The sequence below is a fragment of the Anoplolepis gracilipes genome, chromosome 16 (genome assembly GCF_047496725.1).
Source record: "Anoplolepis gracilipes chromosome 16, ASM4749672v1, whole genome shotgun sequence".
Lineage (NCBI taxonomy): Eukaryota > Metazoa > Arthropoda > Insecta > Hymenoptera > Formicidae > Anoplolepis > Anoplolepis gracilipes.
In genome coordinates, this window is record NC_132985.1 from 7,960,490 (window position 1) to 7,978,327 (window position 17,838).

At 39.9% G+C, this 17,838-nt stretch overlaps 3 protein-coding genes across 3 annotated transcripts; 2 read left to right on the forward strand and 1 right to left on the reverse strand.

Moving 5' to 3' along the window:
• The first annotated feature begins 4,566 nt into the window (after positions 1 to 4,566).
• On the forward strand, positions 4,567 to 5,705 carry LOC140674779 (uncharacterized). The gene has a single exon (XM_072908547.1). It carries the CDS (start codon positions 4,567 to 4,569, stop codon positions 5,683 to 5,685), a length of 1,119 nt encoding a protein of 372 aa, XP_072764648.1. The 3' UTR covers positions 5,686 to 5,705.
• Positions 5,706 to 5,801: 96 nt separating this feature from the next.
• Positions 5,802 to 8,344, forward strand: LOC140674511 (uncharacterized). The gene has a single exon (XM_072908097.1). It carries the CDS (start codon positions 5,808 to 5,810, stop codon positions 8,313 to 8,315), a length of 2,508 nt encoding a protein of 835 aa, XP_072764198.1. The 5' UTR covers positions 5,802 to 5,807; the 3' UTR covers positions 8,316 to 8,344.
• Positions 8,345 to 10,219: 1,875 nt separating this feature from the next.
• On the reverse strand, positions 10,220 to 11,436 carry LOC140674463 (uncharacterized). The gene has a single exon (XM_072908004.1). The coding sequence runs from the start codon at positions 11,402 to 11,404 to the stop codon at positions 10,319 to 10,321; it is 1,086 nt and encodes a 361-aa protein (XP_072764105.1). The 5' UTR covers positions 11,405 to 11,436; the 3' UTR covers positions 10,220 to 10,318.
• Between the last annotated feature and the right edge of the window lie 6,402 nt (positions 11,437 to 17,838).

Sequence of the window (17,838 nt, forward strand, 5' to 3'; positions counted from 1 at the left end):
CCGGGAACACCCTTCTCCCGGATCGACGGTCAGGAACTTGGAGAGAGAATCGAAGCTAGCTGTGGGCTTCGCTTCAGAGCTTAGCTCTTGCCCGGCCGGATTCAGGATCAGGACAGGTGTCTGGTCGTCGGTCGGTCAGGCTTATATACCCGGGAGCTTTCCCTCTCTCTCGGATCGTTCGAGAGAGAGGGGGATCCCAGTGGCGTGCGCGATCGTTCGCGCGGTGGGGCGCCCATTGGCGCCGGGTCGCAAAATTTGGAGCAGGCGTTCGGCTTCGCGACCGCTAGTGACGGCGTGCCGTCACAAAGCATATACATATAGTGAGAAAAGATATTAACAAATTATTACAAAATACTGTTATATCATATAAAACTTTTTGTCATAAATTGATTTATATTGAATCATTTATAAACCAAAGGAAAATACTTGTTTTTATTATAAAATTAAGAAAGTGTCAAATTTTTTTAGTTGAAAATAATTGTCTTTTTAATAAATAAAGCAGAAAATTACAAAATTAATGTGTATTTTTATTTCAAATCTTCAATAATATACAAATAGATATATATAGAGAGTTCTAATCCAGGGATATGAGGGGGGTGAGGTAAGCGGGGGGGACGAGGCGAGGTACCTCGTCACCCCCCGCACTGACGGGGGGAGGGGGAGGGGGGTAGTCCCCCTCAATCGCGGGGGAAGGGGCAAATGTCCCCCCCTAGACTGAGGGGGAAGGGGGAGGTACCAAATGCCCCACCCCCCAGATTAAGGGGGAGGGTGGTACCAAACATCCCCTGATTGAGAGGGGAAGGGGGGGGGGCATACATATGGTTCCGCACGTGGAGGGAGTGTCCTCTCCGAAAGACTGCGGAGGTCTGACGGTGAGAGAGAGGAATGTCAACTGTTATAGATAAAATAATCACCCCACTCTGTTTATTCAAAAATGTATATTTGCAATAAATAATTACGTTCGCAACGCGGTAGAGGGAGACGGTGCGATAGACGTCCGCAACGTGGTAGAGGGAGACGGTGCGATAGACATCCGCAACGTGGTAGAGGGAGACGGTGCGATAGACGTTCGCAACGTGGTAGAGGGAGACGGTGCGATAGACGTTCGCAACGTGGTAGAGGGAGACGGTGCGATAGACGTTCGCAACGTGGTAGAGGGAGACGGTGCGATAGACGTTCGCAACGTGGTAAAGGGAGACGGTGCGATAGACGTTCGCAACGTGGTAGAGAGAGACGATGCGATAGACGTTCTATATAGCGTAGGACAAGGAGAGTATGACGTGGTGTGAGAAGGAAAGCGCTGTATGTGTATGACAAGGGAGTGCATGATGATAGGAAAAGGAGGGCATGATGGTAAGAAAAGAAGAGCATGATGGTAGGAAAAGGAGATATAGGTGCGAGAGAAAAGAATAGAGATGAAGAAGGATAGCGAGAAGGAGAGCGTGTTATGGGGTGCGAGAGAAAGAATAGAGAGGAAGGAGGATAGCGGAGGCGCGATAAGACGGAGGCTAAGGCGTACGCGAGAAAAAGATATTTTTTGTATGTTACGTTTTTTTTTTCTAATATTAAATGTTATCTTATTATCTAATTATATCTAATACAGAGGAAGAAGGATGGGATAGATGATGAAGGTGGAAATAAGTAATATATATATATATATATATATATATAAGTTTAACATAAATTTTTATTTAAAAAGTGTGTACATATGTGTATGTGTATACATATAAAGTGTGTGTGTGCGTTTGTGCATGTATTAAAATTATTATAATATAAAAAAGAATTAAAATTGTAATAGAAAATTGAAAAAATTAAAATATAAAAAGAATTAAAATTATAGTATAAAATTTAAAAAAATTAAAATAATGATCTAGGGTAGCAGCTCTGAAACAGAAAAAAACATTTTTTATTAGTACTTTAAAAATATTTTCTAAAATGATAAAAATTATAAATACTTACAATCTATTCGGAGTCTCTCTCTCTCTCTCTCTCATCTGACGACCTGGAGTCCTCCTGCAGAGTTTCGGGGAGCCACGGTTCCTCTGTCTCCCACACCTCATACGGAAGCTCACCAAAGAGTTTCCGCAAACAAAGACGATCCTCGTTAAACTGAGGAGTCACCTCCTCGCGCCTCCGGTTCTCGGAAGTGTCACCCCAAAGGTAACAATAATAGTTTGTTTAGTTTTTACACATAAGTCCTCGGTGTATGTGCTACACTTACACAATAATAATAAAAGTTTTTTTGTAGTATTCACACAAGTCTTAAGTCATGCAAATGGGGCATATATTGCAAGGTCAAATTTGAAATAATGGAGTTCGACACTCACTACAAAATAAACCGAGTATTAATGCGTACATATTAATCGAGTGTTCACGCACAGCACAAATCTCGTCAAAAAGGTACGCCATTCTTATGAAACACGATGTGCAGAAGTATGTGCCATCTGCAGTTGCATAACAAAAATATATGCAACACATTCTTGTTAATTCATTATAAGAATTAATATCCGCTAAGTCCAATGCACGATCAATTCTATCTTCGAAAACACTTTCAGCACTTTCATAGTCACTGTCAACTAAGTGTTGTACTTCAACGTCCAAATCACCCTCTTCGTCAGAACTGTTCATATCAATATCACCATTATTTTCTATAACATCCAAACCAATATTTCCAATATTGGCGTTATTGTCATCATCATCATCACTAGATAGTTCTAAAAGCGGCACTTCAATGTCTGAGTCTTCTTCATCGGAAATTATCATAAAATAATTATCACCATTATCTTCATCCATATTCGGAAGACACACGCGCAACGCATATATTTCCTCGCGACACGAGCACAATTCATATATTTCCTCGCGACACGAGCACAATTCATATATTTCCTCGCGACACGAGTACGCAATAAGCTTCTTCTTAGAGCGTATAGGAAAAACTAACCACGCGCCACGCACATTTATCTCAAATATATACACGGGATCCCATATCCCATCTCTCTCTAAACAGAGTATCTCTTTTTAAATAGACTATGCATATGATCCTATGAGAGGTAAACGTCTTTGTTTGACTGAGACTAAGAGAGCGCGAGGAGGAGGAGGAAGAGTCGTAGAATAAAATAGTGTGAAGAGAAACATTAATGTTAATAATAATTTTTTATTTGTTACAAGTATCATAAAGTATATCATTTATAGCACACGCCAACAATTCGCAATCTACGAGTGATCCACTATCGAACGCGTCACTCTCGCGAATCGCTTTCACAGCATCATTTACATCAGTAATATTGTTTCGTTGCAAGACGTTACAAAATTGTTTAAATTTTTCATTCACGAAATGTGTATTTTGACACAACCATGAATGCATATGATCGATGCAATCTTCAAAATCGAATAAATGTAATAATGTTTGAGGTTGCATATACAAAGACTTATTAGATAATGTTAATTTAACAATTCTCGATCCGTTTAATGCGATCATTTGGATAGATAGATCACAAATCCATAATGGTTGACTTTCAGTCGATTGTACATGTCGTTCAATGTCTGCACGTTTCTGCATCAATGAGTGCCAGAGTACGATAGGCAATACTAATCGATTACCTCGGTTGTCACCAAGTATCAATTCGACATACGACATAGCTCCAACGCTTATTCCAATCTCCAAATATTTGTAAGATGTCGGGGTTAAGATATACCTTCTTCCAAGTATGCAAACCGCACGACGAGATGAAACGCTATATAAAATATTAAAATATATTAAAAAATAATATTTAGAAAATAATTTTTAGGAAATAATATTTAGAAAATAATTGAAACTTACATGTTCTTTGATTGAATTTCACCGTTCTCAATCGGAATGTAAAAATTCATCTTGCTGGTTTCTTTTGTGGAGCACATTTTTTTTAGCACAACCTTATGCACGGACAACTGATGCGATACTAAACTATTGAAAGTACTGCGATCAATTTGTAATATCGCAAAACGTAATGAGGAGGGGAGTATTTGTGACGTAATTTTGCAAGCGCCAATGTAAGGTTGCTAGAAATTATTAAAAATCGCGTCCCCACGTGCTTTCTCGAGCGCCGTGTGTGGCCACCGTATGATGAAATCTAATCAAATGTATACGACGATTGAAATATTCGGTTACAAATGTATAAGACAAAGCGTGAGATAAAATTTTTGGCTAAATGATAACATAAACAGACCGTCGACGGTACGGATATTTGTGCTAAAGAATAACGCACCGACAGTACGAATGTTTGCGCTAAAGAATAACGTGTCGCATAGTGGGTGGGCATTATCATGTATATTTAATTTGATTATAAATAATAAATATAATCCTATGCGGAGAGGATGTCATATTATATTATATTACCACGAAAATATGCGTGAGATAAAGAGACGTGATATTATAGAAATGACGGATGTTTATACGAAAGAATAACGTTTTCGCAATCTGAAAAGAATATAACGATTAGATATAAATCAGAACGGAGAGTCACATCTCGCCATTATTGTCGAAGCTTGCACGAGTGTACCTTATATGTAAAAAAAAAAAAAAAAAAAATGGAGCAGGTTTTAACGCATCAATCCACCTTGATAAATTCGGTGGAGGAGTACTTTGCGTGGGAGGTGCGATGCGATGATTATATCAAGTCGTTGGAAGAGCAGAGTCGAATTAAACGACCGCGAATATCGATCGGATATCGACAATTGTTGATCGCAAAGATCGCGCGACTCGAAGGACTGAAAAATGCGTTGCGCAAACGTTTCGTACACGCGGGTGCCGGACACAGCGCGCATCAAGCTGCACTATTTTGGCGAGAAATTGATACAGCGTTCGAGAACCGTATATCGACTGGTGCGATAATCAATAGCAATTATATCGAACCTCGCCAGTTTCTCGAAGACGCGAGTGATATCGTGCTCGAACATGTGCGAGACGCTATCGAAACACACTGCAGTGTGAAAGTGAATACTATGTTTAACGGTGAGTTTGTGGCGGGTGAAAAGCACAACGATAAAAGTGTAAGTACAAAAAACTGTGAACTATTTCGTACATCTGATTTACGCGAATGGTACGAGCAACGTGTTATCGAGCCCACTTTAGCATCTCTCGAAGAATTTCAAGAACGTGATAGTGGGTGGGCATTATCGCGTATACATAATTTGACTGTAAATATAAATAAATATAATCCTATGCGTGCGGGATGTCATATTATATTACCGCGAAAGATAATGATGAAGCGAGCGATAGTTAACGTGCGATCCAAAGACAATGCATGTTTCGCATGGGCAGTGACTGCTGCTATGTATCCCGCTGAAAGAAGGGTTGAACGAGAATTATCGTACCCGCGTTACACGGATGTGCTAAATCTTCGAGACATTGAGTTTCCAGTGACTCTTAATCAAATTAAAAAGTTTGAAATTAACAACAATATTTCAATCAATGTGTATACCATCGAAAACGAAAATATTGTTCCTATTCGTCTTTCGGAGCAAAAGAGGGACAAGCACGCCAATTTGCTCTACATTCAAGATGCGCAAGATATCGGACATTTCGCGTGGATCAAGAATTTATCGCGACTCGTGAGTTCGCAACTCAATAAACACAATGGACAAAAATATATCTGTGATCGGTATGTATATTTAATATTATTGATTTTTTTCAAAATAAATATATAATTATTATTTCTATTTTTATAAATGTTAAAATATATATATAATTATTATTTCTTTTTTATAGATGTCTACATTATTTTTATTCGAATGAGAAACTACAGTCACATACTGTAGACTGCGGGAAGATGAACGACTGCGCTATCCGATTACCGAGCGATAAGGATAAGTGGCTCGCTTTTAACAACTATAACAGGAAGGAGCAGGTTCCTTTCGTCGTGTATGCCGACCTGGAATGTGTTTTGAGAAAGACGTACAAAGAAGAAGAAGCAGAAAAAAATTTATATCAGCATCATCAAGTGTTTAGTATCGCTTATTATGTACATTGCTCGTACGATAATTTGTTGTCCGCGTATCATTCTCGTCGCGAAGCCAATTGCGTCGCATGGTTTGCTGAAGAATTAAAAAATTTAGCAACGAGCGTGAAAACAATTTTATCTACAAATCTTCCCATGATAAATTTGACGCGTGAAGAATTGGAAAAGTTTAACAGCGCTACTCAATGTCACATATGTGAGAAACCATTCGTGGAAGACGATACGCGCGTACACGATCATTGCCACCTCACTGGGCGGTACAGAGGTCCCGCGCATTCAAATTGCAATCTAAATTATAAGGAATCCTTTTATATTCCAATTATTTTCCACAATTTATCCGGTTACGATTCACATTTTATAATCGAGGAAATAGCTACAGCGTTCGAAGGAAGAATCGATCTACTTCCGATAACTAAAGAAAAATACGTTTCATTTACGAAAGATGTTAAACTTACGGAAGACAATTGGCGAAATCACATTAAATTACGTTTCATCGATTCTTTTAAATTTCTCACAACAAGTCTCAACAAATTAGCATCTTTTCTCAGTAAAGATAAATTAAAAATTTTACAATCTGAATATCAAAATTTGCGGGTAGAAGACTTTGATCTGTTAACGCGTAAAGGCGTCTTTCCGTACGAATATATCGATTGTGTAGATAAATTGCACGATACATGTTTACCTCCGCGCGAATTATTTTACAGTTCCTTGACAGGTAACACAGTATCTGAGAGCGATTACGCGCACGCTGAGATTGTGTGGAAGCGATTCTCCATTCGAACGCTAGGCGAATATAGCGATCTGTATTTAAAAATCGATGTTTTGTTGTTAGCAGATGTTTTTGAAAATTTTCGTGACAATTGTATCAAGAGTTACGGGCTCGACCCTGCGCATTATTATACTCTGCCCGGATACACGTGGGATGCCATGTTGAAGCATACAAATATTAAGTTTGAATTGCTCACTGACATCGATATGGTAATGTTTATAGAACGAGGTATACGCGGTGGTTTGAGTCAATGTTCCAACAGATACGCGCATGCTAATAACAAGTACATGCAGTCATACGACCCATTGAAACCGTCATCGTATCTAATGTATTTCGATGTAAATAATTTATACGGATGGGCAATGTGTCAACCTTTGCCTTACGCTAGTTTTCAATGGGTCGACAATATATGCAATTTTGATCTATCATCGATCGCGTCCGATTCGCCTACAGGCTATATCCTCGAAGTCGATCTCGAGTACCCGCAACATCTTCACGACGCGCATACTGACTTACCGTTTTGTCCGACGCGTGACAAACCACCCGGCAAGAGAGAGAACAAGTTGCTCGCGACCTTATACGATAAGAAACGATACGTAATACACTACCGCAATCTGCAGCAATGTACGCGACACGGTCTTCGCGTTACAAAAATTCATCGCATATTACAATTCGCGCAATCTCCATGGTTACGTACATATATTGAATTAAACACGCAATTTAGAACAATGGCTAAAAATGATTTTGAAAAGAATTTATACAAATTAATGAATAATGCAGTTTTCGGCAAAACGATGGAAAATGTGCGCAATCGCGTAGATGTAAAACTTATAACAAAATGGGACGATAGGTACGGCGCAGAGGCGATGATCGCGAAACCAAATTTTCATAGCAGGAGCATTTTTTCGGAAAATTTAATCGCTGTGGAATTGCGTAGACTCGAGGTGAAGTTTTACAAACCAATCTATGTAGGTATGTGTATACTTGATGTATCCAAGATGTGTTTGTACGAATTTCATCACGATTACATGATTCCAATGTATAGAGAAAAATGTAAAGTCATGTACACCGACACGGATAGTCTCATATATCACATTGAGTGCGAAGACGTGTACGAGAATATGAAGCGCGACATCGACAAGTTCGACACGAGCGACTATGCGATAGACAATGCGTACGGTATACCGCTCGTGAATAAAAAGGTACCGGGTCTGATGAAGGATGAAAACAACGGTATGATAATGACAGAATTTGTCGGGCTTAGAGCAAAAATGTACGCGCTAAAAATAGATGGTAAAAAGGATACGAAAAAGGTAAAAGGTGTCAAGAATAGCGTCGTCGCGAAAACGATAACATTTGACGATTACATGCAATGTTTGAACGAAGGAATTGAAATGACGCGACAGCAATCGACTATAAGATCAAAAATGCATAAAGTATATACCATGCGGCAGAAAAAAATTGCTCTAAGTCCACACGATGATAAACGGTATATAATACCTAAAAGTATCGATACGCTACCATGGGGGCATTACAGAATACCGTTGTAAAAAAGAAAAAAAGTGTATATATTTGAATATTATATATATTTATATATGTAAACTTTATATAATATTTGTTATATTTTTACAATACATTATTTTTATGAATCCAAGAATTCCGTGAACTATCGAATCCCAACCATTTCACAAAAACTTCATCCCCTCTCTTCCTCAATATTTTTTCCACAAGATATATATCGGGATTAGCAACGCGTTGTAGTTCGTATTCGTAAAATCCACCGGCGACGGGATTTCCGCGCGAATCTTTTAATATATATGTCACGGGATTAGTTTTCTGTATCTTAACAATTTCAAACACTTCGGTGGTCCAATTTGGTGTGTAGCCTTTTTCGAATAAAGTCTTGAATTTACTCACGCGCACCGAATCGCCTATTTTAAATTTCGCCAGCGCCGCAATCTTTACGTTGCTGTACACCGTATGTAAAAGTTTCTCCGCGACGGCTGGAGTAACATCGATAGGTCTCATACCGATAGTGCGATGTTTTTGCGTGTTGTACTCTTCAACGAGTCTCGATAGTTCGTCGATCCACTTGTAGTTTCCATTGAGCGTAAACATTTTCCACATTTTATTCTTCAAAGTACGATTGAAGCGTTCCACGATCGAGGCTTTCATGACGGAATATGTCGAATAATGATTAATATCGTGTTTCTTCATGAGGTTTTGTACATTTGCATTGTAAAATTCTTTTCCTTGATCGGTTTGAAAATTTTTCGGGCATCTCGCATCGTCTCGAATTATCTCCGCAATCGCATCGGCCGTCTCGTTTCCACCTTTACTCTTGAGCGGTACGACCCACGCATACTTGCTCAACACATCGATAACAGTGAGTATGTAATTGTATCCCTTGTTGACTCGAGCATACGGACGCATCTCGACGATGTCGGCTTGCCACAGATCATCGTATCCCCGCACTATGACGTGTCTTCGGGGAAAATTTTTTCTCGCTGGCGCGTGCAGCTCGTTTACCAACTGCCGTCTCTCCAAACTATGTTGATTCTTTGCTTTGCCAGTTTTTCTCGATGGTTGTTTGTTGTTTGCTTTTTTATCACTCATTTTTCGTTTATCGTCCTTTAAGAGCCGTTCTTTAAGTTCCGTTTTTTCTATGTTTTTTTTATTTTTTCACGTTTTCTGATCCGTTCTTAATCCGTTCTTGCGTTGTTCACCGCCGTCCTTCACCCATTCGAAAATCGTTCTTGATCCGTTCGCAGCCTTTTTCACAGTCGTTTTTGACTCGTTCGTAGCCGCTTTTGACCCGTTCGTAGCCTCGTTCACAGACGTCTTTCGAACGATCGTAGGAGTTCTTGAGTTGTTTGTAACCTTGAGTGTAGCCGTGAAGAACGTGTTCGTAGCCTCGTTCACAGCCCTGCTTGAGATGTTGATAGCCTCGTTCGAGGCTGTTGTTGCTGCTGCTGCTGCTAGGTCGTTCACTACCACTGCCACTCATTGTAGTATATTAGATAGCAGTTCGGTAATTCTTCGTAGCGGTTCGATAATTGTTCGCAGCCGTTCGATAATCCTTCGTAGCTGTTCGATAGCCGTTCGATAGCCGCTCCTAACCCGTTCACTGATGCTCATTCGGGTTGATAGCCGTCTCTGAGTTAACGTTAGCCGCGCGTTGAAGATTGTTTAGCGCAATCTGTAATGCTCGCACGTCCTTCTCAAGCGAAGTAAGCTTCTCGTCTGATTGTTTCTGTCGATTCATTAATCTTTTAACGCAAGACTGTACGTACAATTTGTTGACGGCATCGGTGTCAGCCTCAGGTTGCGCTACACGACGAATCTTACGCGACCTCGCATCGAAGTCTGTAACGATGCGACACAGAGCGTTTTCGTGCACATAACTTTTTACCAATCTATCCCAAGAGCCGTTTGTACCGGTTGCATCATTTCTTGAATCGAATAAGCCAAATTTGTTGATAGGCATTTTTTCCGACGCTTCGTAAAGTGTCACGCGACGCTGATCGACTGATTAGTTTTGTCGATACATCATTCAATTTATAATAAGACCATCTTCGCGAAGTTCTTCGATAATCGACATGATTTCATTGTCGTGAGCATTGTTACCGGCTCGACGCGAAGCATCCAGTAATCGCAGACGATCTACCAACTCGTTTGGATCGTTCCAATGCACGTAGTCGATCTTATTGTCGTTTAGAGTCATAGCGCGCGGTAGTATACCCTTTCCAGCTTTTCTGCTAGACAACAACGGCGCAATTACATTTTTATACTTATATCCTTTAGTCCCTAATACTGGATTATGTGCTTTGTTCCCACGTTTATGCGCATTCGTCGCTAATAATATACTTTTATATTTAAGCAAATCATCTTCGGTATATATTTCATCGTCGGGGATTTTTTTGAAAATTAATTCATAGAGACCAGGCGTTCCCGTATATTTTACTTCATTGATAATTATATTATCATTTTTGTCTACGTCAAAATGTTTATCACCGAGCATTATTCCATCGTTAGAAAACTTAATGCCGTACACATAATCCATAGCTTTATCTTTATCTTGATTCATAACAGTTAATATATATTTTTGTCCGAGTGGACCTAAATGCTCTCGAAATATGTTTACACCTGCGGACGTTTGCAATTCACGTTGTACCGTCGTAACCAACGAATCGGGTGTGGTTTCAAAAATTTCGTCGACGGGTGGTTGCTCGTACGATAATTGACGCGGTTGCGCAATTTCTATCTGAGTAGATGTGTCCGGTATCGTTCGTCTTTGATTAGGTGTAGAAGTTATCGGCAAATCATTTAATGAGACGTTTAATCGTTTTTGCTTTGAGCTCAAATCATTATATGAGATTCTTGGTCGTTTTTTAACTTTAATAATTTTCTTTTCCACATGGTCTTTTTCGAGTATATCGAACGGTTCGATTTTCGATACGTCGGATTCTACATCGATGGTATTTTGAACAAGCTGTTTTAGAGGCTCGCTAATCGGTTTAAACTGTTTCTCCAACGCTACATCTTCCTCAATTTTATCAGTTTTTAACGCGCGATATTTTTTGCGAATTGACTCGCTCGTCTGTACAATTTTTCGCGCAATCTTTTCACGATCACTCATGTTTTTTTTATGTAGACGTTGCTCTGTCAATGTTTCGATAGCAACTGATCATTTTACGGTACCGCAAATTCATTAAAACCTCTTCTGTAACGTCCATTGTTCATTGAACTGTCTTTGTCAATTACTAGAAATCCATACTTGTGCTGCCAACATTTTTGGCATAACGCGCAAAAATCATCGTACGACATATCAGTATTTACATGATCGTTGTACACATGTCGCAAGTTTGTACCGTCTTGTTTAAATAAAATCAACAGATTAGCATTGTCGCGTATAAGATGCTTGGGTATCTTGGCATACGTTTGACAGAGATAGAAACAATCGACGCTTGAGTGTCGACCCATTGAGAAGTACTCTCTTATCGTATCTTGCTTGTCGCATGCCACGTCATCGAAGATAAAAACCGAATTCGGAAGCGCCTCTCTCGATGAAATGACATCGCTGTTATTAGAGAACGTAAAGTAACCAATTTCATCTATCGATGATAGTAAATTTTCCAAATATTGATATTTTGGTTGTTGAAGAGATTTTGAATATATGTATAAATTTTCAAAGCGTATGCCGTTTGGACTTTCTATCAAGCTTATCAACAAGTTAGTTTTACCGCAATTCGAAGGGCCGCAAATGAGACCGCGTATTGTATTCGGTAACATTTTTCCATGTTTGTGTATTTCTTTTTCAGGCATTAGTCTATTGTCAAAATTTGTTACTTTAATTACCGTTGGTTGTAGCACGAATCGCATGACTTGTCTAATCAGACTTAACGATACTTTATGAGGAGGAGGAGGGTGAGGAGAGCCTATTTATAGATGCGCATCAAATCGAAACCGCTCAGTGTCAAACATGTTTCTTTCACTGTCGGATGACTGTGATATTCTCAACCTTACCTCAGAACAGTTGCAATATATACCGAAGATTATTTTATTGAAACAGTTTGGTCGTTACGTGGAACGTCTGTGGGACAAACTTCCGGAATATATAAAGGCTGATTCGGAGGTTCAGACCTATCGTCGCTGTTTCGAACATTACAATCGACCGTGGCAACGAACGCACATTGACGGTCCAGCGCCGATGATAAAAGATTGTTACGAATGTCAGCGAAAACCGTAAGAGGCTGTGGTCTGTTGAATCGCGCGATAAACGCACTCCCTATCGAATTACATATTCCTGGATATCAGTTTTGCGGACCGGGAACTCGTTTACAAGAACGATTGGTTAGAGGCGATCGAGGCATCAACCCATTGGACGTCGCGTCTCGCGAACACGATTTAGCTTACTCGCGAAGCAACAACCTCGGCGAACGACACGTAGCGGATAGTATACTAGCTGCGAGGGCGCGGGAACGTATTACCGCGAAAGATTCGAATTTTGGCGAAAGAGCAGCCGCCACGGCCGTTTGGACGGTCATGAAAGCAAAGACGAAAATGGGTATGGGGATGAAAAAGTCATCGACGAAGAAAAAGATTACGAAAAAACGAATACTTCCGGTAGCGAAACGCGGAGGCGTATTACCGATTCTACCAGTGTTGGGTGCTCTCGGATCTCTGATTGGTGGAGCGGCTGGTGTAGCGAAGATGGTAAACGACGGAAAATCTACGCAACGTCAGTTTCAAGAGATGCTACGTCACAATCGCGCCATGGAAGGTCGCGGATTGTATCTCGCGCCATACAAATACGGACGAGGAATCTCAATGAGAAAGAAGAAGAAAAAAAAAAACGTCAAAGAGACACTAAAAATGCCAAAGGGTGCAACTACCAACGTACAACTGCTGCAACTAGCAAAACGTATGCGCATTCCATATTTTAGAGGCGTTTTTATGCGTGACTCATTACCGATCGGTGGTATATATCGAAACGAGAGCGGTATCATAAATTTGGATAACGCTAAAGGCTCGGGTACTCACTGGGTAGCGTATGCAAAGAGAGGGAATCGCGCTATATATTTTGACAGTTTTGGCAATCTTCGCCCGCCGAATGAATTGATACGATATTTAAATGTGTCAAAAATAGATTATAATTATACATCCTATCAAACTTATAATCAAAGCATCTGCGGACAATTGTGCTTGCAGTTTCTCCGAACGGTCGATGCACGCGAATTTAAATTTTAACACATACACATTATATGTATGAAAACACATTTTGAATAAAAATTATATATTAAACATATATATCGCTATGTATCTTCTTTATAAAATCCTATCCTTCTTCCTGTATATTATATAATAATAATAATAATATGTTACATTGATATATTTTTTAATCGAAATGTATAGTTTATTGGAAATGTGTCAAGAATACTTTTAATATCTTAATAAGTTACGTTTATATTTCTTTTACTGCAACCTTTTCCTTTGCTCTCTCTCTCTCTCTCCTTTCCTTACACATCATACTCTCCTTGTGCTACGTCTATAGCGCTGCCCTTTTCCCACCATTATGCTCTCCTTGTCCTACGTCTATAGCGCCTTCCTTCTTACACCACGTCGTACTCTCCTTGTCATACGCTCTATTGTGCTTGCAGTTTTTCCGAGCGGTCGATGCACGCGAATTTAAAGACATACATTCCGCTATTTAATTTAGTATTCGTTAAACAGTTTGGTCAACATGTCTATGACATTCACGCTGACTGGGAAGAGCAGCGTTCTCGCGGCAAATTACTCGCCCACCGTAGATTTAAGCGATGGTGAATACGAACTCGGTCTAGCGGATTTTGAGAGTTATCACACGATATCGAACGTGAATTCCTCGAATAATAAATTTTACTTTGGCAAAGACGATGCTGAAATTACGATTCCCGAGGGATCGTACGAGCTGCAAGCGATACATGAATTTTTAAAAAAAACAATTTCACGAAAACGTTCGCAACACGCAGTTCGTGATGGTGATAAAAAACAAACTGACGACGATGACTTCGAGGCTGGAGAATGGCCGATAGTGCTCCGCGCTAATTACAATACGATGCGGAGCGAGATCAAATGCGCCTACAGAATAAATTTTAGCAAGCCTAACAATATTGGATCGCTGCTAGGATTCTCGAACCGTATACTGCAGCCGCGAAAATGGTACGAGTCGGACGTGCCGATTAACATTATCAACGTGAACATTATCCGCGTCGAATGTAATGTCACCGCGGGTGCGTACAACAACGGTAAACTCGTTCATACGATACATGAATTTTCACCGAGGGTACCACCAGGATATAAGATATCGGAAACACCGGCGCACATCATTTACCTACCGATCATCGTACGGAGCATTACGGATTTAACGTTACGCGTTGTCGATCAGGAAGGACGATTACTCGATTTTCGAGGAGAAGAGATCACCATTAGAGTGCATGTACGACGGCGACAAAATTAGCGTGTGATGCTCGTGCTGAACGGATCGAAAGACGTGAGAGACAACACAATTTTTACGACGCCCGTGACGACAACAACAACAACATCGAGATTTGCTAATATGCAATCATCTTGCGCTAAGAAAAAGAAATTGAACGCATCAAACGTTGCGTTTTTACAATCTTTGGGATTCGCGGTGCGAAACATTTGAACGATGACTGACATTCTCAACATCGCGGACGAACCGATCTTTGACGATCGCATCGTCAAGATTGAGACTCACGCATACAACCCATTCGCCAACACAACGTTCGGACACAGTGACGAGATAAGAATACCCATACAACAACAGGATCTGTATACATTACCGTACGAGAGTTTCTTATACATCGAGGGAGAATTGAAGATAAAAAATCCAACTGACGGATCTAATGTGGTACTGCAAAATAATTGCGTAGCATTCATGTTTGATGAGATTCGATACGAACTCAATGGCGTGGAGATTGATCGCAACAGAAACGTGGGAATAACGAGTATGCTCAAAAACTATGTAACAATATCATCCGATAAAAGCGTGATTATGAGAAATGCTGGCTGGAGTGATCCAACTACTGTAAATGGACATTTTAATTTTTGCGTGCCGCTTTACATGTTATTGGGATTTTGCGAGGATTACAGACGCATAGTAATTAACGCTCGTCACGAGTTGATCTTAATACGATCGCGCAATGACAACAATTGTCTGGTTGGAGCTTCGGTGGTGGAGCCTGTGATCAACATATTCAAGATAAATGGCGAATGCCACATGTGCTGTTGAGTGAAATTAAGAAGTTGTCTATGCTGCGCGCTCTGGAAAGCGGACGCTACCTCAGCATGGGTTTTCGCTCGTGGGATCTGTATGAGTTTCCGCTGTTGCAGCGTACAACCAAGCATTCGTGGGCCATTAAGACCGCGACTCAGCTAGAGAAACCACGATACGTTATCTTTGCTCTGCAGACAGGTCGGAAGAATGTTATGCTCGAGGATATGAGTAAATTCGACGACTGCAAATTAACAAACGTGAAACTTTATCTGAACTCGGAATGTTATCCGTACGACGATATGAATCTGGATTTCGATAAAAACAGATGGTCGATTCTATACGACACGTACGCGCGTTTCTGCAAAAACTATTACGGATACGAGTACCTCGAACCGAGCCTCACCGTCTCACTGTTTCTACTTTACGGTCCGTTTGTAATCATCGATTGTTCTCGACAAAACGAATCGGTGAAAAATGCTACCGTAGACGTAAGAATAGAATTTGATTGTAAAGAAAATGTGCCGGCAAACACTACCGCTTATTGTCTCATTTTGCATGATCGCGTTGTCGAATACAATCCTCTAACGAACGTAGTATGTAAAATTACATGAATCAACACTAGCAGGAACGCTCGTCTTATCAGCCAACCAACCAACGTTCGATTCTTCTGCAAACGAAATTGGAGAATCGCATACCGGATCATATAACATAAAAACTTGCGATACTCGATGATTAACGTTAGTCGTTCGTCGTCGTAGTTCTCGCTAATATCTCTTCATTATGGTTGTGCCAACGTTTGTGGATCTTCAAGGATTTATCGTTGGAGGAAAGTTTATCGTGAAAGAAATTGCGATTTTGACGAAGGGATCTGTACTCTCTCATTATATTTTTACGAGTCTTACACCATTTCGTTTGCTCACGAGGTCTGAGAGATCTCAGGTTGCATGGTTGGTTGGAAAACATCATAATCTGCAATGGGAAGATGGGAACGTTCCATACTACATGGCTAAACGTTTAATCACTGAGGCTGTGACGTTGAAAGATACATCTTCTCGAGTGTATGTCAAAGGACATGAAAAACGAGAATGGTTGGCAAATTTACTGGAAGACGATGCGAGAATCGGTCTTATTATCGAGACATTGGATAACGACTATGATGACGTTCCTGCTTTAGATAAATTAGATGCTACTCTGCGTTGCGATAGACATGTACGAAATTGCGCTTTACAAAATGTATTTAAAATATTCAATTGGTGGTCGAATCATCATCATGAAGGTTCAATCAACCCATATTTACATTAAAAAACTATAGTTCAAGTATTATTTTCTATATTCTGTAATTAAATTTTTTTAATTTTAAATAAATTTGGAATTTTTATACATTTATATATTTCTTTTACTTGTCACCTTCTTTCCTTACCATCATGCTCTCTCCTTTCCTTACCATCATGCTCTCTCCTTTCCTTACACATCATACTCTCCTTGTCCTACGTCTATAGCGCTGTCCTTTTCTCACCATGCGCGCTCTCCTTCCTCTCTATTCTTTCTCTCACCATGCGCGCTGTTCTTTCTCTCGTACCCATATCTCCTTTTCCTACCATCGTGCTCTCCTTTTCTTATCGTCATGCACTCCTTGTCCTACACATACACCACATCGTACTATAGAACGCCTGATTATATTTATTATTTACATTTATAGTCAAATATATATGATAATGCCCACCCACTATGCGGCACGTTATTCTTTAGCGCAAACATCCGTACTGTCGACGGTCTGTTTATGTTATCATTTAGCCAAAAATTTTATCTCACGCTTTGGCGTATACATTTGTAACCGAATATTTCAATCGTTGTATACATTTGATTAGATTTCATCATACGACAGCCACACATGGCGCTCGAGCTTTTGAATAGTTTAGTATCGCCTAAACTACAACGCCTTCGGTAGTGCCATGAATTCTGTAGTGCAATTTTTACAAAATCGCGAAATTGGTTTACCAAAGACTTATACAAAATCGTTAAAACTGTTTTTCGAGATCCGTGACGATATAGATTTTTTATGTGATGTGGTCAATGAAAATACCGATATAGAACTTATGCAATTTGAAGATCCTGTTGTTGCGGAAATAAAGTATCTTCGAAAAGAGAGGCTGTTACAGATAAAAAAAGAAAGAAGGATAGACTTTTTAGAAGAAAGAAGAAAGCGATTTGTACATAACTCATTTGATACACACACACACATTAAACTACAACGCCTTCGGTAGTGCCATGAATTCTGTAGTGCAATTTTTACA